Source organism: Macaca thibetana, chromosome 16, assembly GCF_024542745.1.
Source record: "Macaca thibetana thibetana isolate TM-01 chromosome 16, ASM2454274v1, whole genome shotgun sequence".
Lineage (NCBI taxonomy): Eukaryota > Metazoa > Chordata > Mammalia > Primates > Cercopithecidae > Macaca > Macaca thibetana.
Window position 1 is genome coordinate 48,097,052 of NC_065593.1, and position 26,838 is coordinate 48,123,889.

The 26,838-nt window shown below is 56.4% G+C and overlaps 4 protein-coding genes and 1 pseudogene across 12 annotated transcripts in view; 3 read left to right on the forward strand and 2 right to left on the reverse strand.

Annotated features, from left to right (window-relative positions):
- Window positions 1-3,447, forward strand: part of MLLT6 (MLLT6, PHD finger containing) — a 22,038-nt gene extending 18,591 nt beyond the window's left edge. For all 5 annotated transcript variants that reach the window (XM_050762569.1, XM_050762566.1, XM_050762571.1 and 2 more), the window contains 2 exons: window positions 1,899-2,255; window positions 2,835-3,447. In XM_050762569.1, coding sequence (XP_050618526.1) covers window positions 1,899-2,255; window positions 2,835-2,876 — 399 coding nt within the window. In that variant the 3' untranslated portion in view covers window positions 2,877-3,447. The remainder of the gene's footprint in view (window positions 1-1,898; window positions 2,256-2,834) is intronic.
- The window catches only part of CISD3 (CDGSH iron sulfur domain 3), a 24,189-nt gene extending 13,209 nt beyond the window's left edge, over window positions 1-10,980 (forward strand). Inside the window, exons 2-5 of one of the 2 annotated variants that reach the window (XM_050762986.1) lie at window positions 7,607-7,670; window positions 8,015-8,050; window positions 8,594-8,713; window positions 10,562-10,980. In XM_050762986.1, coding sequence (XP_050618943.1) covers window positions 7,623-7,670; window positions 8,015-8,050; window positions 8,594-8,713; window positions 10,562-10,741 — 384 coding nt within the window. In that variant the 5' untranslated portion in view covers window positions 7,607-7,622 and the 3' untranslated portion in view covers window positions 10,742-10,980. Of the gene's footprint in view, window positions 1-7,408; window positions 7,671-8,014; window positions 8,051-8,593; window positions 8,714-10,561 lie in introns of those variants that run through there. The other variant, XM_050762985.1, reaches the window with a different exon arrangement.
- Window positions 3,438-26,838, forward strand: part of PSMB3 (proteasome 20S subunit beta 3) — a 38,721-nt gene continuing 15,320 nt past the window's right edge. Inside the window, exon 1 of the mRNA XM_050762913.1 lies at window positions 3,438-3,447. The gene's annotated coding sequence lies outside the window, so the exon portion shown is untranslated. The remainder of the gene's footprint in view (window positions 3,448-26,838) is intronic.
- LOC126939975 (uncharacterized) lies at window positions 9,071-9,189 on the reverse strand (annotated as a pseudogene).
- Window positions 11,189-26,744, reverse strand: PCGF2 (polycomb group ring finger 2). Of its 4 annotated transcripts, none has more exons than XM_050762814.1 (11): window positions 26,674-26,744; window positions 25,512-25,624; window positions 17,580-17,730; window positions 16,875-16,971; window positions 16,484-16,539; window positions 16,350-16,400; window positions 16,038-16,146; window positions 15,828-15,882; window positions 15,640-15,735; window positions 13,362-13,442; window positions 11,189-12,880 (listed from the first exon to the last, which is right to left on the reverse strand). In XM_050762814.1, exons 3-11 carry the CDS (start codon window positions 17,689-17,691, stop codon window positions 12,503-12,505), a joined length of 1,035 nt encoding a protein of 344 aa, XP_050618771.1. In that variant the 5' UTR covers window positions 17,692-17,730; window positions 25,512-25,624; window positions 26,674-26,744; the 3' UTR covers window positions 11,189-12,502. The 4 variants fall into 4 exon arrangements, with proteins under 4 accessions (XP_050618771.1, XP_050618775.1, XP_050618774.1 ...); XM_050762818.1 differs by lacking the exons at window positions 25,512-25,624; window positions 26,674-26,744 and adding an exon at window positions 22,177-23,296 and having other exon boundaries at window positions 11,189-12,571; window positions 12,772-12,880; window positions 17,580-21,866; XM_050762817.1 differs by lacking the exons at window positions 25,512-25,624; window positions 26,674-26,744 and adding an exon at window positions 25,194-25,499.

Sequence of the window (26,838 nt, forward strand, 5' to 3'; positions counted from 1 at the left end):
CTACAAAAAATGAACTGGGTGTGGTGGCACACGCCTGTAGTCCCAGCTACTCAGGAGGCTGAGGCAGGAGAATTGCTTGAACCTGGGAGATGGAGGCTGCAGTAAGCTGAGATGGCGCCAATATACTCCAGCGTGGGTGACAGAATGAGACCCTGTCTCAAAAACAAAACAGGGAGTTGAAAAAATAAGAAAAATAAACATTTTAGGCCGGGCGCGGTGGCTCAAGCCTGTAATCCCAGCACTTTGGGAGGCCGAGACGGGCGGATCACGAGGTCAGGAGATCGAGACCATCCTGGCTAACACGGTGAAACCCCGTCTCTACTAAAAAATACAAAAAAGTAGCCGGGTGAGGTGGCGGGCGCCTGTAGTCCCAGCTACTCGGGAGGCTGAGGCAGGAGAATGGCGTAAACCTGGGAGGCGGAGCTTGCAGTGAGCTGAGATCCGGCCACTGCACCCCAGCCTGGGCGGCAGAGCAAGACTCTGTCTCAAAAAAAAAAAAAAAAAAAGAAAAAGAAACATTTTAATATAAAGAAACATTAGACAGGAAACCAGTTCAGCTGGCTGCTTGTAGGGACCAGATGGGAGCAGGAGGAGTAAGTTCTTAAGGTAAACTTTGATATATTATTTTGGTTTTTGGGACATTAAGAAGGCTTTGCCTATTCAAAGCAAAAATAAATGAATCTTAAATGATAGAAGCAAACAAAACAAAAGAGAAAGGGAATTGAAAAATTTTTTTTTTTTTTTTGAGGCGGAGTCTCGCTCTGTCGCCCAGGCTGGAGTGCAGTGGCCGGATCTCGGCTCACTGCAAGCTCCGCCTCCCGGATTTACGCCATTCTCCTGCCTCAGCCTCCTGAGTAGCTGGGACTACAGGCGCCCGCCTCCTCGCCCGGCTAGTTTTTTTGTATTTTTTAGTAGAGACGGGGTTTCACTGTGTTAGCCAGGATGGTCACGATCTCCTGACCTCGTGATCCGCCCGTCTTGGCCTCCCAAAGTGCTGGGATTACAGGCTTGAGCCACCGCGCCCGGCCCGAAAATTTTGTTTTTTTTTGAGACAGAGTTTCACTGTTGTTGCCCAGGCTGGAGTGCAATGGTATGATCTCGGCTCACTGCAACCTCTGCCTCGTGGGTTCAAGAGATTCTCTCACCTCAGCCTCCCGAGTAGCTGGGATTACAGGCGCATGCCACCATGCCCAGCTAATTTTTGTATCTTTAGTAGAGATGGGGTTTCACCATGTTGGCCAGGCTGATCTCAAACTCCTGACCTCAAGTGATCCACCAGCCTCAGCCTCCCAAAGTGCTGGGATTACAGGCGTGAGCCACAGTGTCCAGTGAATTGAAAACTATTGACCTAGTCAGTAGTTTTGGCAAAACCCCGTCTCTACTAAAAATACAAAAATTAGCCAGATCTGGTGGCAGGCCCCTGTAATCCAGCTACCTGGGAGGCTGAGGCAGGAGAATCACTTCAACCCAGGAGGTGGCGGTTGCAGTGAGCCAATATCGCACCACTACTCCAGCCTGGGTGACAGAGCAAGACTCCGTCTCAAAAAAAAAAAAAAGAAAACTATTGACCCAGTTTAGTGTTTTTCAACTTGGGGGCATCTGTGGTTGTCTTAGGAGCTGAGGGGTGATTCTGTGGGCAGGGCCAGAGATGGTAAATGCCCTGCTGTTGGCTGGCAGTGCTGCAGCTGACAAATGCCAATGGCATGCAACCATTTTCTTGTCTAGATGGGGAGACCGAGGCTAAGTGGGAAATTCGAGACAGTACCTTGACTGTCTCTCAGGCCTCTTGCCTCCTGGTTCCAGTGTGATGGGGTGGGGCCCAGCCAGGTAGGGCAGGCAGGCAGCAGGTTAGAGACCCCCAGGACTGTTGGCCAACAAGCAGTCTGGCCCCCTTGCAGGAACACCAGACTGTTGTCTACCAGATGATCCAGCAGATCCAGCAGAAACGGGAGCTGCAGCGCCTGCAGATGGCTGGGGGCTCCCAGCTGCCCATGGCCAGCCTGCTGGCAGGAAGCTCCACCCCGCTGCTGTCTGCGGGCACCCCTGGCCTGCTGCCCACGGCGTCTGCTCCACCCCTGCTGCCCGCTGGAGCCCTAGTGGCTCCCTCGCTTGGCAACAACACAAGTCTCATGGCTGCAGCAGCTGCAGCTGCAGCAGTGGCAGCAGCAGGCGGACCTCCAGTCCTCACTGCCCAGACCAACCCCTTCCTCAGCCTGTCGGGAGCAGACGGCAGTGGCGGTGGCCCCAAAGGAGGGGTGAGTAAGGGGCCCGGGGCCTTTCTGCCTCCCCTCTGAGGGACGGGTAGAGATGGATTGTCAGAAGGCTTATCAGGTGCCTCAGCAGGGGGAAGGAAGCAACCCCTAGGTCAGCGAAGTGCCCTGCCTCAGACCCCAGGGCCTCTGCTTGCACATGGGTGCCCTCCTGCAGGGCCAAGAGAGATCCAATCTGAGCATGGGTTCAGAGGAAAAGGACCAATTAGAAAACAGGCTTCTTCCGGGAGGACCAATTAGAAAAAGCTATTTTGTTTCTGAGCAGACCAATTAGAAAAAGATGACCCTCTGGGTAGGCCAATGTCAGAAAGGCCCTCTCTCCCCCTCCTGAGGGCACACAGCCTTAGCTGGCACATGCCTCCGCTGCCCGGTGCTCTTCTGCAGGATGGTTTCACACCCCTGCGCATCGGCCCTGGCGTGCATCCCTCAGAGCCCAGTCCAGAGGCTTCCATTGGCCCTGGTTCAGCACCCCACAGCAGCTTTCTTGGCCCAGGAAGCTGTTCTTATCTCGGGGTTAGGACCTGACACTTTCCGCACCCCCGGCCTCCCTCCTTCTCTTTCCAGACCGCTGACAAAGGAGCTTCAGTCAACCAGGAAAAAGGCTAAATCCACCCTCACCCCTCCTGACCCCCCAAGTGGAGGGAGCAGATCCTGGCCTGTGGGGTCCTAGCCTGGAGCAGGCGCCTGCGCCCAGTCCCTGGAGAGCCCTGACCCAGAGCCTGTGCTGAGGTCCAGGGAGTGTGGGGAGCTCCTGGTGCCAAGGACTGAGACTGAGAGGGGAGCCCCTTCCATCTGGCCCCCTTCCCTTTCCACACTGTCCGCTTTGTGAGGCTCAGAGGAAGGACAGGCTGCAAGCCCGCCTAGGAGCTCCACCCCCAGCAAATATTTTGGAGGTCCCCCCCTCCCTAGAGCAGAGTGGGCCATGGCAGAAGTAGGGGGTTGGTTGGACCTGTCACATGAAATGGATCAGCACTTGAATGGGGAGAAGTGGAGGGAGAGGCCATGGGCCTTTCCCTGCGGGGAAATCTTTTATGGAAGAAGGGCTGGACCCACTTTACCTGCAGTTTCTTCCCAGCTCGGGCAGATGGCAGAAGGGACCCCTTGGACTTTATCTCGCCATCCCTCCCCCAAGTGCAGGGGCACAAGCTGAGCTTGTAAAAGCCCACAGATGTCGGGGGCTGGAGAAGGGGCAGGAGAGCATCACACTCAGTCCCAGCTGCCTCAGCCTCTTGGGGCCCCATGATGGGGAGGAGAGGGCAGGTGCGGGGAGGCTCCAGCCTTCCTTGGTGCCCCGCCCTTTGTTTGCACTATTGGACTTAGGAGTGCCGAGGGTGGGGAGATGGAGCTGCCCGACTCAGTGTGTGAGTGTGTGTGTGTGTGTGTGTGTGCATGTGTGCATGTGTGTGTATGTGTGTGTGTCTGTCTGCCTGTCTCTCACCCCTGGACCCAGGGCAGCCAAGGGTAGGGATAGGCGCAGTGGTCAGATGAAGCAGCGCCAGAGAGGGGACCTCCCAGCTCTTATTTGCACCCTCCCCACCTCACCACCTTTGCTCCCTCTCTGGGGGCATGAGTGGTTAACAAAAACCAGAGTAGTACTCCAATATTGGAGAGTCACTGGGGGCTCGGGGCTTTGAATCAGGGTAATATCCTGCCTTCCCTCCCCCATGGTCTCAGGGCCCCCTTAGGGCCCCTACCCCACTGATAGCTTCGTCCTTCTCTGGCACAAGGGGAGCCCCAGGGCTTGGGGGAGGGGGTAAGGTGGAGGGAAATGCCACTGCTTTTAGCAAAAGCCTCCCTTCCAGAATTAACCAGCCTGCCTCCTGCACCCCACCCCCACCAACCAGGGGAGCCACTAAGCTGACGTAACAACTGTCCCCTACCCACCAGCTATTTCCCCAGGGTAGAGTGGGCAATTCTTACCTTCAAAGAGTCCCCGCCTGCCCAGGCCGTTGGCCCAGAGGCTGAGTGGACGGTCAGGAGAGAGGCAAGAGGCAAGGCGAAGCCTGTGTCCCTGTTTCAGTTGCACTGGGGTTGGAGTCCAGGGTAGGGGTTTCCAGCTTCCCTAGGCTCCCGCCTTGTCAGTCTCTTTGCATGTGTGGATTTTTCTGTGTGTGTTTGTTTGGGTTTTTGTTGTTGGGTTTTTTTTTCTTTTTCTTTTTTTTTAATAAAGAAAAGAAGATGTGTATATTTTTGGCAACAACAGAAACGTAGTGCAGATATATTTTTGCCTGTGCTGCTCAACTGTTTTTTTTCTGATACTGAAAATAATATTAATATTCCTGTTGATAAGACTTTGTAAGATGTTAGGGAGCTGATAATGGAGGGGGTGGGAATCCTTCAAAGGCAATTTCTTAGGCACTTGCAAGGGCTTGGGGGAGGGAGAGGCAGTTGTGATGACCTCAGAAATACTCACTTTTTATTAATGCTAAATATGTTAGAAGTGATAGAATTCAGCATTTTATTCATCTTAATCTATTAAGCTGTGTAACTCCCTGCCCCAAACCACTGAAAAGAAAAGTAACCTTCAGGCCAGGCCTGGTGGCTCATGCCTGTAATCCCAACACTTTGGGAGGCTGAGGCGGGCGGATCACCTAAGGTCAGGAGTTCAAGACCAGCCTGGCCAGGCCAACATGGTGACACCCCGTCTCTACTAAAAATACAAAGAAATTAGCTGGGTGTGGTGGCACACACCTGTAATCCCAGCTACTCGGGAGGCTGAGGCATGAGAATTGCTTGAACCCGGGAGGCTGAAGCTGCAGTGAGCTGAGATCGTGTCACTGCACTCCAGCCTGGGCGACAGAGAGACTGTCTCAAAAAAGAAAAAAAAGTAACCTTCAGAGATTCTTAGAAGAGTTGCTCATTCACACCCACGCCCTTGCCCAAGGCTGGCCCACTTAGAGCGAAACTTAACTTCTGTCTGGATGGGAAGGGAAGTAAATCTACCCTGAGGCTGCCATGTTGAAGAGTGAGAGGTCCAAGTGATTCTGTGCATTGAAACCAAGATACCCCACCCCCGCCCCATACTTCTTCCCTCCCTCAGCTCATCTCCAAGTGTCTGTTCTCCAACTCTCCCAAGCCGCTTGCATTCCCCAGACTGGGCTACTGTGGTTAGATTTGAAGACAGGGCCCAGGCTGGGTATGAATTGATGCAGCCCTCTTCTCTTTCCCCCGTCTCTCATGAGAGAGGTAGTGGCATTTCCTTCTTCTCAGGGAGCTTCAACGGGAAAGGTCTGGAAAGCTTCAGGAGGAGCAGAATACCAATGCAGGGGGATGGCTGTAACGATCTCACCCTCTCCTAACCTCAGTCCCTTTTACGAGAGTGAATTTGGATGGTGGAGGGTGGGAAGGGACCCAGATTTGTAGATCTCTTTGTCTAGGGGAGGGGAAGGATGTGGTTTGCAGAGCGGAAGCAGAGTTTGGAAACGCATGAGAGCAGAGCTTCGTGTGTTCCCACCCTCAGTGAGGAGGTGTGAGTGGGTGAGCATGTGGAGTCGGGTGTTCCCACCCTTGGTGAGGAGGTGTGAGTGGGGGTGCATACGGAGGCAGTGCCTGCTGTGGGGTCACAACTGGTGCATGCCAGCGCTGAAGGGACCTGTCTTTAGGGGTCATTTCAGCCAGCCCCTCCCATCACAGATGACAGCTCCAAGCCTAGAAGGGGCTCAGTGACAGGGCCAGGACCAGCCCTCAGGACTGTGGCCTCCTGGCCCTTGGTTCCCAGGGCATGGTCTCCACATGGCTGGCTGGCTTGCTGTCCCTGTGTGTGTGACACACAGTGTGAGTGCAGGGCTGTGCCTGGGGTGGGAGGGTGTCTATGTGGCACTGACTGTCTTAGCTCAGAGCTAGTGGATCCTCTCCATGGACAATGACACTTTAAGGATTGTCTTGGTTCGTTTTTCCTATTTGTGGGGCTTTTTCCCCCTCAGGCTCCTGGGTCTGTACTGCCTCAAGGTGTCCTGACCTTGAGGCTGATGAGGGGACCCCTGCCCATTCCCCCCATACTGAGTTCTAGGGAGGTGCTCACCCCAGACTCTCAGGAAGGGTCTAGAGAAATGAGAGGAGCACAAGCTAGGGGCCAGCTCTGAGAAAGGGTAACCTCCACGCTTCTCTTTCCCAAATTGGAAATGAAGACAGGTTTTCAAAGGCACAGGCTTCCCCTGCCACCTTCTAGGATCTTCCTTGGTGTGCAGTGGGCCAGTTAGGGGTGGGCAGCTTGCACCTAGTTCTCCTTTATCTCAACTTATTTTCCTGGGGAGAGGTGCCTAGAGGGATTGAGGTAACGTCAACTGGGAATTCTGAGGAAGGTGGGCAAGTAGCCTTGGCTCTCTCCTGCCATGGCGACCCAGATTGAGAGTGTGTCTAGCTCCCGACCACTTTGTCTTGACCTACTGAAAAGTTGGGAACTGAGGGGTGCCTTCATTCCCCTTTGTTCACTTTCTCCAGCTCAACTTGGGACTGGGGTGGTGGGACTGGAGACCCCACCCCTGCTCCCATCCCGCCCCCTTTCTATCCCAGCCTGTTTCCATGTAGCAGACCCTTCCTAGGGAGCAGGGAGGGGAAGCCACAGATTGCAAACCCAGGGGCTCCTTTTTCATTCTTTCTAAAACCTTGATATCCTCAGCCCAAAGGCGATGCCCCCTGCCACCTCCAAGCCTGGAATTGTGCATAACCCGGATCTTGTATCTTTGTATAACGGATGTTATTTGTACGAAGGGCAGTTCGTAAACAGCACTTGTTCTTTTAATAAAAGAATGTTTTGCAAAAAAAAAAAAAAAATCCGAAGAGTCCGTGCGTAGTCTGGCTTTATGGAAAGGGACAGGAGGTGGGTGCCAACTGCGGGAGGGTAGGAGGGCGTGGGCTGCGGCCCTTCTGTCGGCACTCAGTGGCAGAGCGCGCACAGACGCGAATGCTCAGCACACCCGGGCCCAGCCCGCAGGGTGCATCAATCCGTGGGCACCGGCCGTCGGGACCCTGACCCGTCCCGAGGTGACGCGACGCCCGCGTACTCGCTCCCAGAAGCGCGGCTGAGGCTCGGCCAGCAACAGCGAATCCTGGGAAGGTCCCGTGCCCTCGCGGGTGCCCCAGGCGCTGAGGCTGTGCGCGGGGCGTTCCGCTGCCAGACCCGCCCGGCAGGGGGCGCCAGGGCCGACCGCTCACGCCCGGCGCGCCGAGGAGGCCGCTGGGCGGGCCCCGCGGCCAGGCTTCCGGACCTCGTCGGCCCCTGGCCTTAGCCCTCGCAGAACGCTGCGGCGTCTTCCGGGGCCTGGCGGGCCGGGGACCGAGGGGGCGGGGAGGTGACCCGGCGGGGGCGGAGCCGGCGCGGGCGGGGGCACAGGCGCGGCGCGGAAGGCGGCCATGCGCTGCGTGGGGGCGATCTTGCGGCCGGCGGCGCACGGCGCCTGGGTGAGCACCCCAGCCGCGACCCGGCCCCCGCCCCGAACCCCACCTGGGTCCCTGCCAGCCCCCACTCCAGCCCCGGCCCCGACCGAGCATCCCGGAGCCCCAGGCCCGCCCCGCCGGTGTCTGGCTTGCCTCAGCTCACAGGCTTTTCCCTAGCGCCAGTTCCTCCCCAGCCAACACCTTCTCTTGCGACCTTTTTCTTACCCTCTCATTCCTCCCTCGCCCCTTCAACCCTGTCACCTCCTCCTTCCCAGATGGCCTCCCATGTCCTTCCCTTTCCACTGATTTTATTTTTCCGTTTCCCAATCACTGTCTTGTGATGCTTGCCATGCTTGCGTACTTTGCAGGACCTGAACCCGCGGCGGGACATCTCCTCCTGGCTGGTAAGTCCCCCCATCCTCCCCCGCGTCCTCACACAAGACCCCCAGGCACAGAGATCTAAAAGGCAGAGACAGGGTATGGAGCTAGGAGGGTACAGCCCTATTTCCCCAGACTCCCGGCACCTGGAGTTAGCCTGTAGCTCTCAGGGAGGTGGGGCAGACCAGAGGGCACTGGGCAGGGCGCCAGTCTTCAGTTCTGAGGACAGCAGCACCTAATGAACCAAGCCCGGTGTGGGTGGCCCTGCCACAGGCTGGAAGGATCCCGGCCCGCCCTCCCTAACACCCAGGTGGGAGCCAGCCTTTGAGGGAAGGCAGCTGGACCGTGAAACCTGAGCGCCTGCATGGCTTTGAAATCTCTTCACCATCCAAAGCTCACGGTCCTTATGGTGTCCTGGGAAACGGTCTTGTTGGGTGGCATCAGATCAGCCTCTTGTAGAGGAAACCTGCCACACACACAGGCCAGTGGGAAACTGGGAAAGGTCGCAGGCAGGAAGGTGCTTCCAGGGCTTGAGCTAACCCTGAGCCCCTCATCTTCCCTGGCCACAGGCCCGGTGGTTCCCTAGAACCCCAGCCAGGTCTGTGGTGGCCCTGAAGACCCCCATCAAGGTGGAGCTGGTGGCAGGGAAAACCTACAGGTGGTGTGTGTGTGGCCGCAGCAAGAAGCAGGTGAGACCCCTACTTGCCTTCCTACTGATACCTCTGGGAACAGCCTGGTGTCTCCAGTGAGTTCCCACCCAGATGATTTTAGTCTTCCCATACATACCTGAGGGACACCAAGGGGATTTGGGGACAAAAGGCCAGTGCCACCAGCAACCTTAAGCTCACTGCATCTATCTCTTGCAATGAAGCCAGAGAGACAGAAACTCAGTCACGCAGCCAGTCTGATGTGGCCAGGCTTCCAGTGGCCTCTTCTGGAGCTGTTTGCTTCTCAGAGGTGCACTGCATGACGAAGCTCACCTGGCCCTTCCCTGTCTCCTTCCAGGAAGCACCTGGGCCATAGATTCCCAGGCCTTGAACCCCGAAAGCCTACAGCACCTGGTATTTCCTGGTGGTCTTCCATCCAAGTACTAACCAGGCCTGACCCTGCTTAGCTTCCGAGATCAGATGAGATTGGGCACGTTCAGGGTGGTATGGCCATAGACACATTGGGAAGAGATTCTGCTCAGGCTCTCCTGCCTCCAAAGCCTCCCAGCCTTCCCCCGTGCCGCTCTCCACTCTTCTTCCAGAAAACTCTTCCTTCTTAGTTTATGGGACGTCCTGGCCGCCTGCCAGTTTGCTGTCTTCTCAGCTTCGCTGCCTGCCCCACCTGCTTCCCCTTCTGCCCAGGAACCTTTCATCCCAGCAGGAACCTGCCCATATTGTTTGCCTCCCTGGCCCCTTTCCTTCCTGAGCAGAGCTCTGACTGGTGTTCCTTCAAGCTGTGTGGCATGGTGTCAGCAGCCCAGGGTCCCTGAGTCCCACTTAGGTCCACACACCTCAAGCCCTCTAAGACAAGTTGCTGGTTTCTATTTGCACGCTTCTTTCACCTCTCTTCCATCCCACCCTAACTCCAATGTCAAGAGGCCTTGGTTCACAGGCGAGGTGGCTCACCTGTAATCCCAGCACTTTGGGAGGCCAAGGCAGGAGGATCTTTTGAGCCCAGAAGTTCAAGAACAGTCTGGGCAACAAAGTTGAGACCCCGCTTCTACAAATGCCTCTACCCCTACCAAAAACTAGCATGGAGTTGGGCCTGTGTTCCCAGCCATAATGGAGGCTGAGGAAGGAGGACCACTTGAGCCCAGGAAGTTGAGGCTACAGTGAGCCGTGTTTGGATCACTGCACTCCAGCCTGGGCAACAGAGTGAGACCCTGTCAAAAAAAAAAAAAAAAAAAAAAAAAAAAAAGCCTTGGCACCAGTTCTGCCTTCAACTAACAAGGCATGTCACCTCTCTGGGCCTGTTTCCATTACCAGTCTCTGCTCGAGCAGCTTCTGGGATGGGGAGTACACTTCTGTGCCAGTCAGCCAGTTTGCGATGGGCATCCCCTCCTCCCGGTAACCTTCACTCCCTGTCACATGTCCAGTTATTCCCTAGAGCCAAACAAAATTGCTACCACAGGGTACTCTCCAGCCCAAAGAAGTTTTAACCCAGGAACATGGGAAGGAAATGAATTTCATGATCCAGTGGAAACTCAGAGCCATTCACACACACACACACACACACACACACATCTATTAGTGTCCTGGCTCTCTGGGTGTCCCAGAGACTAATGCTATAAAGCCGCTGTAAATACTTACCAGACACTTACTATAGGCAAAGCATACCATGATCATTATTTTATTTCCTCATACAACTCTACTCTTATCACCCCCACATTACAGATTAGAGAGGTCACTCGGTGAGCCCCGGCAGTCTCACGCTGGAACCTGCACCCTAACCACTGTGCTGCACTCCCCCTGAGCTCCTGCGGTGTGCCCTGCCCCGCCCCATCCCAGCAGGTGGGGTCAGGTCTTTGACTCCCGTCTTTCCCCCACCAGCCCTTCTGTGACGGCTCCCACTTCTTCCAACGCACTGGCCTATCCCCCCTCAAGTTCAAGGCCCAAGAGACCCGCACGGTGGCACTCTGTACCTGCAAGGCCACTCAGAGGCCCCCGTACTGCGATGGCACCCACAGGAGTGAGCGCGTGCAGAAGGCAGAAGTGGGCTCCCCACTCTGAGGGGGCTGCTGCTGTCCAGCCACAGGTGGCCTTGGCTCCCGGCCTCTGACAGGCACCCCCTTCTGTGGGAAAGGAAACAGGTGCTGAGCCTAAGAAAGAGTTCTGGTACCCACAGCTGGCTCATGAAGGAAGAATTATTCCCTATAACCTAAAAGTCTCCAGTCTGGGGCAGGCGGGAGTGGGCCCTGGTTCAATGTTTGCTGATGGGGAAGATGGCAAAAACAAGCCGCCCAACTAGACTGGTGGTCCTGTAGTCATTGCTATGAGGCCCACGTGCTGCCTGCTACTCCAGATTTCAACCTGTCTGTGGGCTGGGGGCTCCTGACCAGTTGCCACAGGAGAGGGCAGTTCATATTCATTAAGTATGGGGTCCCCAAATCAGGCTGAACCCAGAGATGAGAGGCACCCTTCCCTTCTTCCCTCTACCCCAAAGAACTACAGGCTCCAGAAAGTATGCAGCATTTATTACAAAGCCAAGAGATACAGATGTCCCAGGGCAGAGGAGGGTACAGTCACAGGACCTCAGACACAGGACAAGGTGCAAATACAGACAAGCCCATCAGGGGACTCCCAACCCCACACACCTAGGCTGTGATGGAATCTTGAGTCTCGACTCCCGTATCCTCCCAGATCGATGCACGCATGAGGAAATCTCGGTGGGCAGGGACCTGCCAGGGTCTGTCCCTAAGGAGGTGGTCTGCTGACCTCTCAAGGGGTGGGGGTGGGGTCAGAGCTTACAGGTTTCTGTCTTGTGCTTTTAGATGCAGTTGCTCTGTCCTGACCAGGTGACCGGGCCTCAGCTGGGGGTGGAGGGGCAACTGGAAGGCTGTCTGCCTTTGGCAAAGTCTGGGGTCTGTGCTTGTGTGAGGTGAACCCACCCCAACTTCCACTCTAGGCCCCAGGTGAGACTCCACCACCAGTCCTGCTAGTGAGGGTTCCCAGGTGAGGGTAGGGTCGGTGGGGTTGCAGTGCTTCACAATGCTAAAGCCACAGTGGAATTCCAAGGGCTGAGACCTCTCAAGGCCTGAATCTTCTTTTCCACAAGATAAATGATGCAAAGGCCACACACACAGGAAAAAAAAAAAAAGAGGCAGAACTATGTATTCTTTGCACAAAGTTTCCACTGCAAGAGGAGGAGGTGATGCAGGTGCCACCTCCACCCCGCACTTGCTCCTCAGAACCAGGGATAAACTGCATTTGTAAAAGGCACTGTTCTTAGCAATTTCTGGACATTCAACAATGCGGGGGGCAGCCACTGGTCAGAGGCAGGACAGCAGCCAAGATGGGGAGAGAAACGGGGAAAGAAACAATTCTAACCGACTCCTATATGCAGCCAGTTGGAATCGTGCCTAAAGCTTTGGGGCTGAAGGGGTCCCAACACACCATCTGCCTTGGGAAACAGTGAGGACCGTGCAGAGCTTCACTGAGCCTCCAGCGGCCCATCCAGTTCATCTCCAGGTACCCCCAAAAAGAGCAAATTACACAAGACCCCCCAAAAATGAACACCATTTTCCACACATACACACACACACATAAAGTTTGTTTCCTGTGGCATTTAAATTAATCTGGTTGGTCCATAGAAAATAAGTATGTATATTTGGTTTTTCCTATGTACATATATATATAGATTTATTTATAAAACCCGCCCCCCACCCCCAAGGTGGGAAGAGCTGGGGAAAGTAGAAGAGGTGGAAAAAAGGGCCCAGAAAAAGTGGAAGGAGTGGAGAGGCTTGGCTGGAAGAAGGGAGAGGGTCCCTGGCCTCAAGTTAAGGGGGGCACGGGAGCGCCGTTGACAGTCATCTTGCGCCCTCTGCTGGTGGAGGATGGTGTCTGCAGGCAGTTCGAGGTACCCCCGTTGGCAGCTGTGGTGGCCCCACTGGCTGTCGAAGGGGGAGTGGGGGAGGTAGGGTGGGTGGCTGGAGGCCCATGGGAGCTGGGAGAGCCATGGGATGGGGTGGCTGGGCTGGGCAGGGAGGAGGAGGTGGCTGGCAGGGTGGCAGGGCTGGGAGCCTTGTCGCTGACTGACTCACACTCGGATGCCCCGCTGGTGTTGGTGCCCTCGGAGGGGGTGGGCACCGTGGCTAGGGTGAGCCGCTTGCAGGCTGGCTGGACACGGTACTTGAGAGGAAGAGGCCCGTTCTGCGGGGAGAGGGGACGAGGAGAGAGACAGGGAAGGGGAAGGTATCAGGAGAGAGAGGCCAACTAGAGGGCCACCAGCTTTAACCCACAATGTGCAAACACGAAAAAAAGGATGGGATGGGGTCTTGGAGAGGAGAGAGACAAGGATACAGGGCACACGAAGACCCAGAGAGGCAAAAGGTCTAAGCAGAGACTCTGTCAGAGAGGAGAGAGGGAGGCAAACACACGGCAGTTGCCAGCACCTATTTCTGCCCCCAAATCGGGGAATGCCATCTGCCCAAGGAGCCTTGTCTCCTGAGTGGAAAGTCATCCGCAAGAGATGGCCCAGAGGCTGACCTGCTGTAGCAAGCCACCCTGGACACACAGCTCATGGGACAAGGGATGGACTGTCTCTGATAAGAGAAGGGTGACCCATGTGGCCACAGACCAATGCCAGACCCTGCGGGAGTCTGCTCCCTGCCTGCCCCACCCGCTGGCTCACCCGCCGCCAGGGGTAGATGTAGGCGATGTCCATGAGGGTGTAGTATTCCTTCAGTGGCTCGTCCTCGTACAGAACCTCCACCTGGGGGAGGGAAGCGGAAGACACCATGACCCTGGCTAGCTTGGGGCTCCAGGCTGCGAATGTCGGGGACTGGGAGGCGGGGCAATGGGAAGGGTGGATTTGCAGATGGTCCCTCATTTCTCTGGGGTTTCACTGTGGATTTGACTTCCCTGTCAGAGTTGTTCCAACATAACTCCTGACCACCAGGCAGGAAGGGGTCCAGAGAAGATTCCCCTATTGTTAGCAGCCCCCAGTCCCACCATGCACACAGCTGTCTGGATCTCCTATCTCTGGCAGGTCTCCCAGAGGAGCCGAAAGGCTCAGGGGGATCTCCTGGAACTCTGGCTCTCACCCCCAGCTGCAAAATGGAATCACCCAGGGAGCTTTAAAAAACACCAATGCCGGCTGGGCGCGGTGGCTCAGGCCTGTAATCCCAGCACTTTGGGAGGCCAAGGCGGGCGGATCACGAGGTCAGAATTTCGAGACCATCCTGGCTAACATGGTGAAACCCCGTCTCTACTAAAAATACAAAGAATTAGCCGGGCGTGGTGGCAGGCGCCTGTAGTCCCAGCTACTCCCGAGGCTGAGGCAGGAGAATGGCGTGAACCTGGGAGGTGGAGCTTGCAGTGAGCCGAGATTGCTCCACTGCACTCCAGCCTGGGTGACAGAGCAAGATTCCGTCTTGTCTCAAAAAACAACAACAACAACAACAAAAAACACCAATGCCTAGGCCAGGTGTGGTGGCTCACACCTGTAATCCCAGAGCTTTGGGAGGCCGAGGCGGGCGGATCACCTGAGGTCAGGAGTTCAAGACCAGCCTGACCAACATGGAGAAACCCAGTCTCTACTAAAAATACAGAATTAGCTGGGTATGGTGCCATATGCCTGTATCCCAGCTACTCGGGAGGCTGAGGCGGGAGAATAGCTTGAACCTGGGGTGGTCAGAGGTTGCGGTGAGCCAAGATCCTGCCATTGCACTCCAGCCTGGGCAACAAGAGCAAGACTCTGTCTCAAAAAAAAAAAGAAAACAACAAAAAAACACCAATGCCTGGCTAGGTGCAGTGGCTCACACCTGTAATCCCAGAGCTTTGGGGAGGCTGAAGTGGGTGGGTCACTTGAGGCCAGGAGTTGGAGACCAGACTGGCCAACATGGTGAAACCCTGTCTATACTAAAAAATACAAAAATTAGCCAGGTGTGGTGGCATGTACCTGTAGTCCCAGCTACTTGGGAGGCTGAGGCACAAGAATCACTTTAAACCAGGAGGCGGAGGTTGCAGTGAGCCGAGATGATGCCACTGCACTCCAGCCTGGGTGACAGAGGGAAAAGAAAAAAAAAAGCAAAAACAAAAAATCAATGCTTGCATCTTACCCCCAGAAATTCTGACTTAACTGGTAAGTTGTGAGTTAACTCGTGAGATTTAACAGGCAACAGTTTAGGATCCACTGTCCTAGAGTGTGATCTGTGGACCTTCAGTAGCTAGGAGCTTGTTAGAAATATGGAATCTGGCCGGGTGCCATGGCTCACGCCTGTAATCCCACTACTTTGGGAGGCCAAGTGGGGTGAATCACGAGGTCAGGAGTTCAAGACCAGCCTGACCAACATGGTGAAACCCCGTCTCTACTAAAACTACAAAAACTAGCCAGGTGCGGTGGCAGGCACCTGTAATCCCACCTACTTGGGAGGCTGAGGCAAAAGAATCACTTGAACCTGGGAGGCGGAGGTTGCAGTGAGCCGAGATCGCTCCACTGCACTCTAGCCTGGTGACAGAGCAAGACTCCATCTCAAAAAAAAAAAAAAAAAAAAAGAATCTACTAAATCAGAATCTGCATTTTAACAAGATCTCCAGAGGACACATATACATTCAAGCTTGAAAAGTCATGTCCCGGAGCTCTGCTGGAATTTCAGACTAGCCTTCCCACAGCCAACCAGCCCCAGAGGAGGCCCTGCGTTTTTGCACTCATCTCTGCCACAGTTCCAAGTGTGCAACATGCACACATACACACCATCTTGGTCCCATGCACTACTGCACACTTACTTCAACACCCCCAGACTGCCCCCTAATCTTGGTTTCAACCACCCTTCTATTAACACATGGGTTCAGTTAACCACGAAAGCCTTGGGTGACACCTAGCCAGCCCTGACCAATGGCTGGTGTGCACAGACTGTCTGACACACCCATATACAGACACTCATTATTTGAAAGGCCCAGGGACCCACCTTGTACTTGCTGGGCACATCCATCTTGTTGCGGAGAAACTTGGCGAGATGCATGACGGTCATGGCTGCTGGGCATCGCAGGAAGCGCACCCCTGTCTGTTGGGGCACAGGCACCCATGGTAGGGGATCCACCCCAGGCCACTCCCTCCCAGCCCACATTCCAGTCCTGGGCAGGCCCCAGCACTCACTTTCTCTTTGTCCCCATCCCCATTCTCCAGGGGGCCCTTCTTCTCGTCCCGGTCCCTGGGGATGGAGAAAGAACAAAGCTAGGAAGACCCAGGAAGAACCAGGAGACCCAGGAGAATGGTCCCTCGATGGACACATCCAGAGGGCCCTGGGTGGGAGAAGGGGTGACCCAACCTAGGAGCCCAGAAGGGGCCAGCCTGGGCCGGACTTGCCTGGCACCTTCGTAGAATTCGATGGAGAGGCTGACAATCTCATCATCGCTCAGAGCCCCCTTCTCCTGCTCCAAGACCTCGCCGCGGTCCTCATTGGAGCCGTTGGGGACTGCAGAAGGAGAGAGCTCTTGGGTTGGTGGAGGATGGAAGAAGGGAGCCCAAGGACCCAGGGATCATGAACTCAGCCAGGTGAGCCGGGCCACCTTCTGGGGAGGTGTGCGCCGAGGAGGTCAGAGGGTGACTGGTAACACTACACACCTACATGGTCCCAGGCACGCCCATGCACACACAAACAGATGCGAGCACACTCACCCTCTGTCAGGGGGTACGCTGCATAGAAATCCCGCCGCCGTTTCATCTCATCTGGAAGAAGGGAGCGGATGAGGACAGGGCCATGGGTTGGGAAATGGGGTCGGTGGGCAGGAGGAGGAATGGTGTGCAGATACCTTTAAAAAGCCCAGGGACCAATTTGTAGACAATGTCTTGAAGGGTTTTGTCAGACCTGGGGAAAAATGGACAGGGTGTATCAGCAATGAGCTCTCCAGAGAACTGCTCTGACCTCACCCTGCTCTCCCAGTCATGGGACCTCTCTACCCACTCCCTTTCTGAGACCCAGTGCCCAGGCATTGGGATCCCTGTGGGTCTGGTCTTTGACCCTCTAGTATGCCTCAGCCTATGACGAGCCAAATGCAACCCCAAGGGAGGGGAGTAGCCCAAGTCCACACGCCGTGCTTCTCCCACACCTGCCGCCTTGGCTGAAGGAAGCACGGAGTGCGGGAGGGATGGGGGAGGCTGACCCAGAGGATGGCGGGGGCAGGAGTGCGGTGCCAAGCCTACCTGATGCTCAGCAGCGGCCGGGTTTTATGGACCTGCACATCACACATGGGGCAGTATTTGTTGGTCTCCAGGTAGCGCACGATGCAGGTTTTGCAGACTTGGGGGTGTGGAGAGAGGGAGGAGAGTTGGAGTTGCCTTCCAATCCCAGGACCAGCCTCCCCGCCCTCTGCTCAGACTCAGATATCCCTTCATCTCCACCCTGTCCCTGCTCCGAGGCCCAACGTGGCGATGTGTGTTTTGCACGTGTGGCACCTGTCCCTGTGCATTGTTGAGGGAAGCTGGATCTTGTGTGAGACAGGCCAGTGTCACGTACAACGCAGAAGGTCAGCCCTCAGTCCCAAGCTCCCCAATGGAGTGGAGGACAAAAGCCAGCCTGTTCAAGATGCCCCTGGGTCTCACCCCCTTGCTGCCAAGCCCACAGTACAAACAAGGGGTGTCTGCATCTTCAGGGCATACAATTTCAGTCATTTCAAGAAAGAGCTAAGATTTCAGATGCAAGTCCTTGAAATGAACTTCTGGGCCGATGCCCCGCACCCAGTTGCCCCTGCAAGGTAGGCCCTCTGTGACTTGAGGATTCCCAGCAGACACGTGGGCACGTTGGCTCTTCAGGGCAAGGGTTTGTGTGCTACCTTCCTCAGGCCATGCCCACCCCAATCTGGGCACAGAGGCTGCCCACCCTGAGCAGCTCCCCTCCCCCCAACTCACAGGAATGCAGGCACTCCACGATAGTGGTGGCGTCAATGAAGTACCCCCCGCAGAGGGCACACATGAGGTGGGGGTTCAGCTCTGTGATTTTGATCCGTGTAGTCCGATGCATGATTCCGGGGTCGGGGTGGGGGGACTGGGGAGCGTTGCCCTGGGAAACAAAGTGGAATCAGAAACCCAGAGTTGGCCGGGCGTGGTGGCTCACACCTGTAATCCCAGCACTTTGGGAGGCCGAGGCGGGCGGATCACGAGGTCAGGAGATCAAGACCATCCTGGTTAACACGGTGAAACCTCGTCTCTACTAAAAATACAGAAAATTAGCCGGGGGTGCTGGCGGGCGCTTGTAGTCCCAGCTATTCGGGAGGCTGAGCTTGCAGTGAGCCGAGATTGAGCCACAGCACTCCAGCCTGGGCGACAGAGCGAGACTCCGTTTCCAAAAAAAAAAAAGGCAGGAAAATGGAAGAGAAGAGGGCTTTTTAAACTCTCTCCTATCCCAGGCCGGGAGCAGTGGCTCATGTCTGTAATCCCAGCATTTTGGGAGGCCGCAGCAGGAGGATCCTCCTGCCTCACATGATCCCTTGAGCCTGAGTGGTTGAGGCTGCAGTGAGCCGTGATTATGCCACTGCACTCAAGCCTGGGCGACAGAGCGAGACTCTGTCTAAAAAAAAAAACAAAAACAAAACTCCCCAATCCCAATCCGTATTCACTCACATGGTCCACATTTAAAGCATCCTAGGAACTAGGAGGAAACTCAGATAAATCAGCCACTGGCCTGAAACTTCAAGGAACAGAAGAAGGGAAAAATAAGTTATCCTCACTCCCTCAACCCCTCCACCCGGGTGCAGGGCCTCAGACTTGATCCCAGCCTCCTATCTACTCCGTCCATTCACTCCTCCTCCAAGAAGGCTTCCCTGGAAGCACCATGGCACAGGCTGCCCTAAGTTAGAAGGCCACAGCCATCCCTTGTGCTTCTGGCTCCGCATCCAGCCTAGGCTTTGGAGCACCTCCCTCCTCTAAAGTCTGCCAAATATAGGCTGCTCCCAGAAAATCCACCATACGCTGACCATTTGGCTTCCAGGCCTGGGACTCAGGCAGGGAACAGAGAGGGTCCTTACATGCCTGAAGCTGGGAATGCACAGCTCCAGCCCTAGCCCTGGACTCAAAGAGTTTAGGCAAAAAGGCTATACCCCTGCCACAGGAATCCCTCCCAGTGCCCCTGATGGACAGCCCCCTGCATGAGTGCTCCCTGCCCACAAGCACACAGGGTCCAGGAACCTCCCTTTCATGCACACTGCAGGAATTCCCCCCACATGGTCACTGTTACTCTCCCGCTGTCTCCTGCCCTGGTGACGCCTCTGCCACCTGTTCACAGGCTGTCCAGTGACAAACCACAGGCTCTCACAGATGCCTGCCAAAGCTGGGCAGAAAGTGCTCTGTGCCCAGACCGCCTGCCCGACACCAGCCAGGCCCAGGCAGGGTCCGGAGAGGTGAAAAGTCCAGCTCTGGATTGGCCACTGTGCTTCCTTCTTGGTAAAGAAATCAAACCAAACCTGCACCTGGAAGGGACAGCCCCTCCCTCCTCTTTCCCAGAGTAAAAGCCCAAGGGTGGGGCTTGGGAAGAGGCCAAGCCCCAACAGCTCCTTTACAACATACGCACACCCTTCTCTCCTTTCCAGAAAGATTTCTAAAGCCACCACACTGAGTTTTCTAGGACAAGAAATTCACAGCCGGGATCAGCAGTTTCTATAGAGACCCCAGGATGAGTCTGGCCAGGACCCAGCCAGCCAACAGAGGCTCAGGGAACCTGGCCAGAGACAGAAAGAGATGCAGAGACACAAAGGCCACACGTGGGAGAGACACCAGGTTACAGGGCAGACAGAGGGGAACAAGCCAGTCCCACGGCAAGCCCAGAGACACAGCAGAGAGGATGCGGCCCCAGGGATCTGAGAAGGGAGAGGGGTTCCCACCCCACGCAGAGTGGCCTCGGCCAGCCCTCCCTGCATGGGTCCCCCCTTTGCAATTACGCAGAAAGCTGCTGGCTACTCCACTGTTTGGTCGTTTCCATAGTAACCCTGTCCCTGGCAAGATGCCCAAATATTATTACAACCATCCAGAGGAGAGAACAATCCAAGTGGCTGTCTCTCTGTGCGTGTGTAATATCCATCATGTGTACGTGCCATCTGGGCCTCCAAAGAAAGGTACTTCCTGTGCCTGCCTGTCGGTCATGTGTGTGTCCAGATGCATCTATGTGTGTGTGCAGAGCCACCAACAAACATGCTGATGCTGAGCTCTGATAACGCCTGGGGTCTCTGTCGCATGCCCTCATCTTTCTCCCGTTCACCCTCATATACATGTGCACGCGTACACACACATACTCGTAAACACATAGGCTCCGCACACTTCACACCGCCCAAGCCACCTCATTCACACACTCGCTGTATTTTCAGAACAGACACTTGCTCTTTTTTTTTTTTTTTTTTTTGAGACAGTCTTGCTCCGTTGCCCAGGCTGAAGTACAGTGGTGTGATCTTGGCTCACTGCAGCCTTCACTTCCCGGGTTCAAGTGATTCTCATGCCTCCGCCTTCTGGAATTACAGGCGCATGCCACCACACCTGGCTAATTTTTGTGTATATATATATTTTTTTTATAAACAGAGATGGGGTTTCGCCATGTCGGTTAGCCTGGTCTTGAACTCCTGGCTTCAAGTGATCCGCCTGTCTCGCCTCCCAAAGTGTTGGGATTACAGGTGTGAGCCAACACACCCGGCTGACACTTGCTCTTAAGGACCCCACAGCCAGGAGCCCCACACTGCGAATGGCTGTGCCCCTCACCCAATCATTTCCCTGAGCATTTCTGAGAATTCAGCCCCAGCCTATTCCTCAGGACCCTTTCTAGACCGAGGCGCAAGGCGCTGCTGACTGAATGAAACACTGCTCCTTCTCCAGTTTAAGAAAATAAGCCCCTTGCTACACTCCCTGCTCCCCCCACTCCATCCCCACAGGTTCTGACTGTTACCTCTGGGGCTGGGGGTGGGGAGAAGCACTGATTGGCTCCTCACCTGATTGCCATGGTTACCTGCAGGTCCCTGCCAGCAGGTGCCAAGAGCAATGTAAACAGGAGCTCTGTCTCCCTAGAGCACCCTCTCCCCATCTCCCCACCCCAGGAGGCCCCAGGCCCCGAATTCCTGACACCCAGTTCCTCCCCCGCTGCACTGGCTGGTGTGCTGTGGGAAGGTGAGGGAAAAGGGGTGATGGGTGGCTGGAAATCCAGCTGTCATTGCTTTGAGGAAGAGGCTGGGAGATGGGAAGAACTTGAGGGAGAAAGAGTGGGAGACACAGATCCCAAGAAACAGAAAGGGGAGGCCAAGCGCCTTTGGAAGTGGCCTCTGCAGAGCTCAGGGGCTTTAACAGGTCAGTCCCAACTGTGTGTCCACCCTCTCCCTGGACTTGAGCAGTGTCTCCACCTCTAACACCACTTTTCCCCAAGCAGAAACCACGCCCTTCAGTATCTTCTGCCATTGTCTTTGCAAGGGTGTGTGTGACCCTTAGGCGGCCCTCGTTCTGAGCCCTGAGGCCTTGGGTCTGGCTATTGCTACTGTGGCAAGAAAGGAGCCTGCTCAGCACCCAGCATCCAACCCCGACCCCTCCTTGCCATTCAAGCCTGGCACTTGTCTTTCCCAATCCTTAAAGACCTCTGCTAAGAAAACACCACCATCTCTCCCTCTCTCTTTTTTTTTGAGATGGAGTCTCGCTCTGTCTCCCAGGCTGGAGGGCAGTGGTGAGATCTCGGCTCACTGCAACCACTGCCTCCTGGACTGAAGCGATTCTCCTGCCTCAACCTCCCAAGTACCTGGGAATACAGGCTCCCACCACCACACCTGGCTTATTTTTTTATTTTTAGTAGAGACAGGGTTTCACCATGTTGGCCAGGCTGGCCTCCAACTCCTGGCCTCAAGTGATCTGCCTGCCTTGGCCTCACAAACTGCTGGGATTACAGGCATGAGCCACCGCACCCAGACCCATCTCTCCATTTTAACCAGTGTCTTTCTGGAATCCACCCTGCAATTTAGGCCTCTCTCACTTCTTCATGGTCCCCTGTGGAAACAGTGGGTCTCCCAGCCAAGGCCCCTGTGCTTCTCCGATGCCATAGCTCTCTCTGCTCTGCCTGCCTTCAAATGAAATCAGCCCCACTCCCTCACTAGAATGTCTCCAGGTCTTAGGAAAAGTCACTCAAGGTCACATCCAGATGTCTAGAACTGCAGAGGTGAAAGGGCTCTTAGAAAGCACCTTGTGGCCGGGCGCGGTGGCTCAAGCCTGTAATCCCAGCACTTTGGGAGGCCGAGACGGGCGGATCACGAGGTCAGGAGATCGAGACCATCCTGGCTAACACGGTGAAACCCCGTCTCTATTAAGAAATACAAAAAACTAGCCGGGCGAGGCGGCGGGCGCCTGTAGTCCCAGCTACTCGGGAGGCTGAGGCTGGAGAATGGCGTGAACCCGGGAGGCGGAGCTTGCAGTGAGCTGAGATCCGGCCACTGCACTCCAGCCTGGGTGACAGAGCGAGACTCCGTCTAAAAAAAAAAAAAAAAGAAAGCACCTTGTTTGGCTGGGCGCGGTGGCTCACACCTGTAATCTCAACACTTTGGGAGGCCAAGGTGGCTGGATCATGAGGTCAGGAGTTCAAGACCAGGCTGGCAAAAATGGTGAAACCCCATCTCTACTAAATACAAAAACTAGGCCGGGCACAGTGGCTCACGCCTGTAATCCCAACACTTTGGGAGGCCCAGGCGGGTGGATCATGAGGTCAGGAGATTGAGACCATCCTGGCTAACATGGTGAAACCCCGTCTCTACTAAAAATACAAAACATTAGTTGGGTGTGGTGGCACATGCCTGTAGTCCCAGCTACTCGGGAGGCTGAGGCAGGAGAATCGCTTGAACCCAGGAGGCGGAGGTTGCAGTGAGCCGAGAACCGCGCCACTGCACTACAGCCTGGGCAACAGAGCGAGACTCTGTCTCAAACAAACAAACAAACAAACGAAAAATACAAAAATTAGCTGAGCATGGTGGCAGGTGCCTGTAATCCCAGCTACTCAGGAGGATGAGCCAGATAATTGCTTGAACCTGGGAGGTGGAGGTTGCAGTGAGTGGAGATCATGCCATTGCACTCCAGGCTGGGTGACAGAGTGAGACTCCATCTCAAAAAAAAAAAAAAAAAAAAAAGAAGCACCTGTTCAATCCTTTCATTTTACAGATGAGCACACTCATATGTGACTTGTCAAAGGTCACAAAGCAAAGCAGTGACAGTCCTGCGACAAGAAAGTGCCTGACTCCCACCCCAGTGCTTTTAACATCCTGGCACCTGGCCAGGCTCCTCACTCATCTAAAGCAGTAATGCCTGGCTTCATCCCAGCAGGTGGGAGGGAAGAAGGGCAGCTCCCTGGAGAGGCGGGAAGACCACTCAGTGGGCCGCCATCTAGGAGGGAGTCAGTCTGGCCCAAACATGACCATCAACATGGACTCCTGCCTTGAGGCAGGAAGAAGAGGCACCCGTTAATCACCTTACCCCACTTCCATGGTACACATGGGGAAACAGAGGCTGCAGAGAAGCACAACCAGCCAGCCAGAGTACAGCATCAAGACTCAGACCCCGGGTTTTCTGACTCTGTTTCTCTCCCAGCTTCATCGGTCCAACTGCGCAAGCCCCTTGTATTTGTGTTTGGGTCTGCCGTGAGGGTCCGTGAGGGTCTGCCTAGGGACACTGCCCGTGAGGGTCTGCCTAGGGACACTGTGAACCTCCCAACTTTCCCCAATCCTTGACAATGACACAAAGATCTGCTCCCCTGTCCCCACCATGCATTGAAAAGGGCCTCCTGAAGCTGGGCTTACTCAACCCTCCCTTCCTCCCTCTCCTCTCAACTCCCTAAGATCAAACAGGCAAAACCCCAAAATATACACATTGCCAGATACACACACATACAGCCAGACACACCCCCCTCCACCTCTCACACTCACTACACACAAGGCCAGATAGACATGACACGACCCCCACCCCCGACACACACACATACACACACAATCACAGCCAGACCAGAGCCAGGCCCATCCTCACTAGATGCAGGAGCCATCCACATCCACCCCCAACCTAGAAGCACACAGCCTAACATCCCTGCCTGGAACCAGACTCTGCAAACACACACTAACCTTTTGTACGCCCCGGTCCACCCAGGGTAAATTATAATGTAAGTCTTCCAGTAACAAAGGCAGTTCAGCTTCCAATGTCAGCTCTGGGGACCAGAGGCTGAAGGGCTTCAGTGGGCATCTGACCTGCACAAAGCTGTACCCTCTTCCTGTTCCGGCTCTCTCCATTCCCATGACAACAGCTCCATCAACCAAGATCTCCCAGGCAAGGCCAGGGGCAGCAGAGTCCCCCTTCCTGCCCAACCCCCAAGACTTCAACTTGAACCCTACCCAGCTACACACGGTCTGGATCCTGGGGTCGGTTTCCTGCTTCATTCCAAAGACAGTTCTAAAGCCTCAATCCCCCAACCCCCAACCAGAGGAGCTCGTGGGAAAACCTTCCCACCAAAAAGCTGCAACAGGGCTGGCTTTATGCTCCAAGTAATAACACCTTGGACCAGAGTGGAGGGGGAGGGAGGAGAGAAATTAAAGAGTTTCAGGAACAGAAACTGCCAGAGGTCCCAGAGGAAGAGGCATCAGAACAGAGCGGGGAGGGGACAACCAGGAGACAGCCCTCCCCTCGACACAGAGAGCTCTGGGGAGCCTGAGGAAGCGTGGGGGACACTGAGGGACAAAGATCTTGGGAAGCGCTGGGTAACACTTCCACAATATTCACTGGCAAATTAACCCGCCTCCAGGTCGCCTCCTCCCACCTCAAGCCAACCGGAGCGATTACGGGCAGACGGGCAGTGGGGGAGGGCGAGGGACATGCCCGGGCCCACCGTGGAGACAGGCAGTGGGTGTCTGCTTGCCCGGGGGTCCCACGCCCTCAGAGCTAGCAGCAGGAGGGCGTGCGGAGGGTGGGGGTGGCTGGGCGTCCCAGGGGAATGGGGGCCAGTTTAGCGGACCCCCCTGCTTCCGATGGCGATGGGAAATATTGCGATAAATTTCCCTCCATCCCCAATCTACCCCCTCTGCCCGGGCTTCCCCAGGGGCCCATGTCCAAAGATCAGGAACCCCAGTTACCGGGTAGCCGCTCCCACCTTCCCTAGAGCCAAACTTTCCGCGGGGCCGCGGGAGGGGTGTTCGGGAGGGAGGCTTTGCTGAGGTGGTTCAGGGAGGGGGCGGGGCGCCGGCGCCGGGACGGGGAGCGGGGACCGGCTGGGGGAGGTGCCCGAGAGGACCCGGGGCCGGGCGGGGAAGGGCGCCCTCCCCCGGCCTCGCGGCCGCCCCAAAGCACATCCCCTTCTGCCGGCCCCAAGTCCCTGCGCGTCCACAACGCCCCAGTGTCCATGGGAGAGGGTCCCCTGCCCAGACGGAAAAGGGGGCAGATAGGGCAGAGCAAGGGGCGGTTTTGGCTCGTGGGGAGCGGCGACCCAACCCAGCGCGCAGCCCGCAAGCCCTCCCGGCTGCCCCGGACCTTCCCCCTCGCTACCTCGGAACAGGGTCTGCCCGGGGGCTGCTGCACAAAGAGGTGGTGGTCGAGGGAGATGCCAAATCGTTAAGAGGGGGAGCCCGTTTCGGCCATCTTGGAAGAGAGGAAAGGGAAAAAGGAACAGAAAAAAGGGAGAAAGAAAAGCGGACGGGGCAAGCTGGGCTAGGGGCTGACGAGGAGCGGGGGGTGCGAGGGCAGGATCGGCTCAGAGCCTCCCCCTCCCACCCGGGCTTGCAAAGAACCGCCGGCCCCCCATTCCAATCCCCAGAGGGTTACAGGCCAGGAGAGGGAAAGGAAGGGGGAGTCTGCTCCACTTACCTGGGTTCGGGGTCCGGTGGGTCTCGGGGAGGGGGGGATGGGAGGGAGGGAGGGAAGGGAGGGGAGGGGGGCCGCAGCCGTGTCGCTCGCCCGGGCGGCGGGAGGGGAGAAACCTACGGTAAGAAAGGAGTTTGTGAAAGCGGCTTGGGGTGGGAGGGAGAGAGGGGAGGGGAGGGGACCGAGGGGGGAGGGGAGGGACCGGAGTGTTAGGGGGGAGACAAAATGGCTTTTTTCCTCCAGACAAGAGTAGGTCCCGCCCACCACTCACCCACGTGACCTCATTCCTTCAGGATGCTGGCAGAGAGGGGAAGAGGAGGGGGAGGCTGGCGCGGCCGCTCCCAGCCACCGGGTGCCGGGCCCCCAGCCAGGACGAGACCCCTCCCTTCCCACGCGGCCCCCCCGACCCCGGAGGATGGATTCTCTTCTGTTACCTTCCGCAGTCATCCCCCTCCCCTCAAAATATGGGTTCCCCCCACTGACCCTGTGATGCCCACCCATAGCTGGGGCGCCTGGAAAATGGTGAAATGGGGACTGGGCTGAAAGGTGGCCCGCGGTCCCCCACGTCCTGGCCTAGGGCAAAGGGCGCGGGGCTCCGGCGGAGGACGCGACGCTTCAGCCACGCGTCCGAGCGATTTTCATTCACTCCAAGTGACACTGCCTTAAAATTAATAACTGCATCTGGGAGGGGGAGCGTGTCCTCCCCGCTCTCTTTGCCCCCTCGGCGGCAGGGGCGCTGGCCCCGAAAAGCGGCGCACCAGGATCCAGCCTGGGCGCCTGGCAGGGAGCAATCGCGAGAGGGGAGTGGAGGTGCGGAGTGAGGCCGGGTGAGGGGTCTCGCCGCCGGGGGCTCGGGTCGCTCTGGCGGAGGCTGCGCCCCCGGCGTGCTCGGGCAGAGAAGAATGGAGGCCTGCTGAGGACGGTAACTCAGGCTCCGGGCCTGGGACACAATCCGGCCGAAAGCGAGAGGCCACACTGGACTAGGAAACGAGGCGCCGGGCTGGAAGGTGGGCCCGCGCCTTTTCTCCTGCCTGGCGCCGATTCCCGCATTTTTCGCTCGCGCCCTGCGCTGCGCGCTGCCTGTGCGCCTCCCTCGGCGCGGGCGGGAGAGTCGGGCAAGCGCCAAGACGGCTGGGCTCGACTCCCACCGGCGCCCCGGCTCCACCTGGTGCTGGGGCTCCGGTCCTCAGTGGCTCCGGCTGGAGGGAGAGAACGAGGAGGGAGGCTTGGAAACGCCGGGAGGAGCGGTGAGGCCGGCGCCGGGGAAGCGAATCGATACTGCGTTACTGGACGCCCGCGGGCCTCATGAGGACAGTCGATTCGCTCATTC

Bases quoted from the DNA above. Each gene is read 5' to 3' on its own strand.
- PCGF2 (XM_050762814.1), bottom strand. From the start codon at position 17,691: ATGCATCGGACTACACGGATCAAAATCACAGAGCTGAACCCCCACCTC. The intron at 16,972-17,579 runs GTGAGTTGGGGG...CACACCCCCAAG, and splicing joins CGTGGAGTGCCTGCATTCCT to TCTGCAAAACCTGCATCGTG. The intron at 16,401-16,483 runs GTATCTGCACAC...CCCTTCTTCCAG, and splicing joins GGTCCCTGGGCTTTTTAAAG to ATGAGATGAAACGGCGGCGG.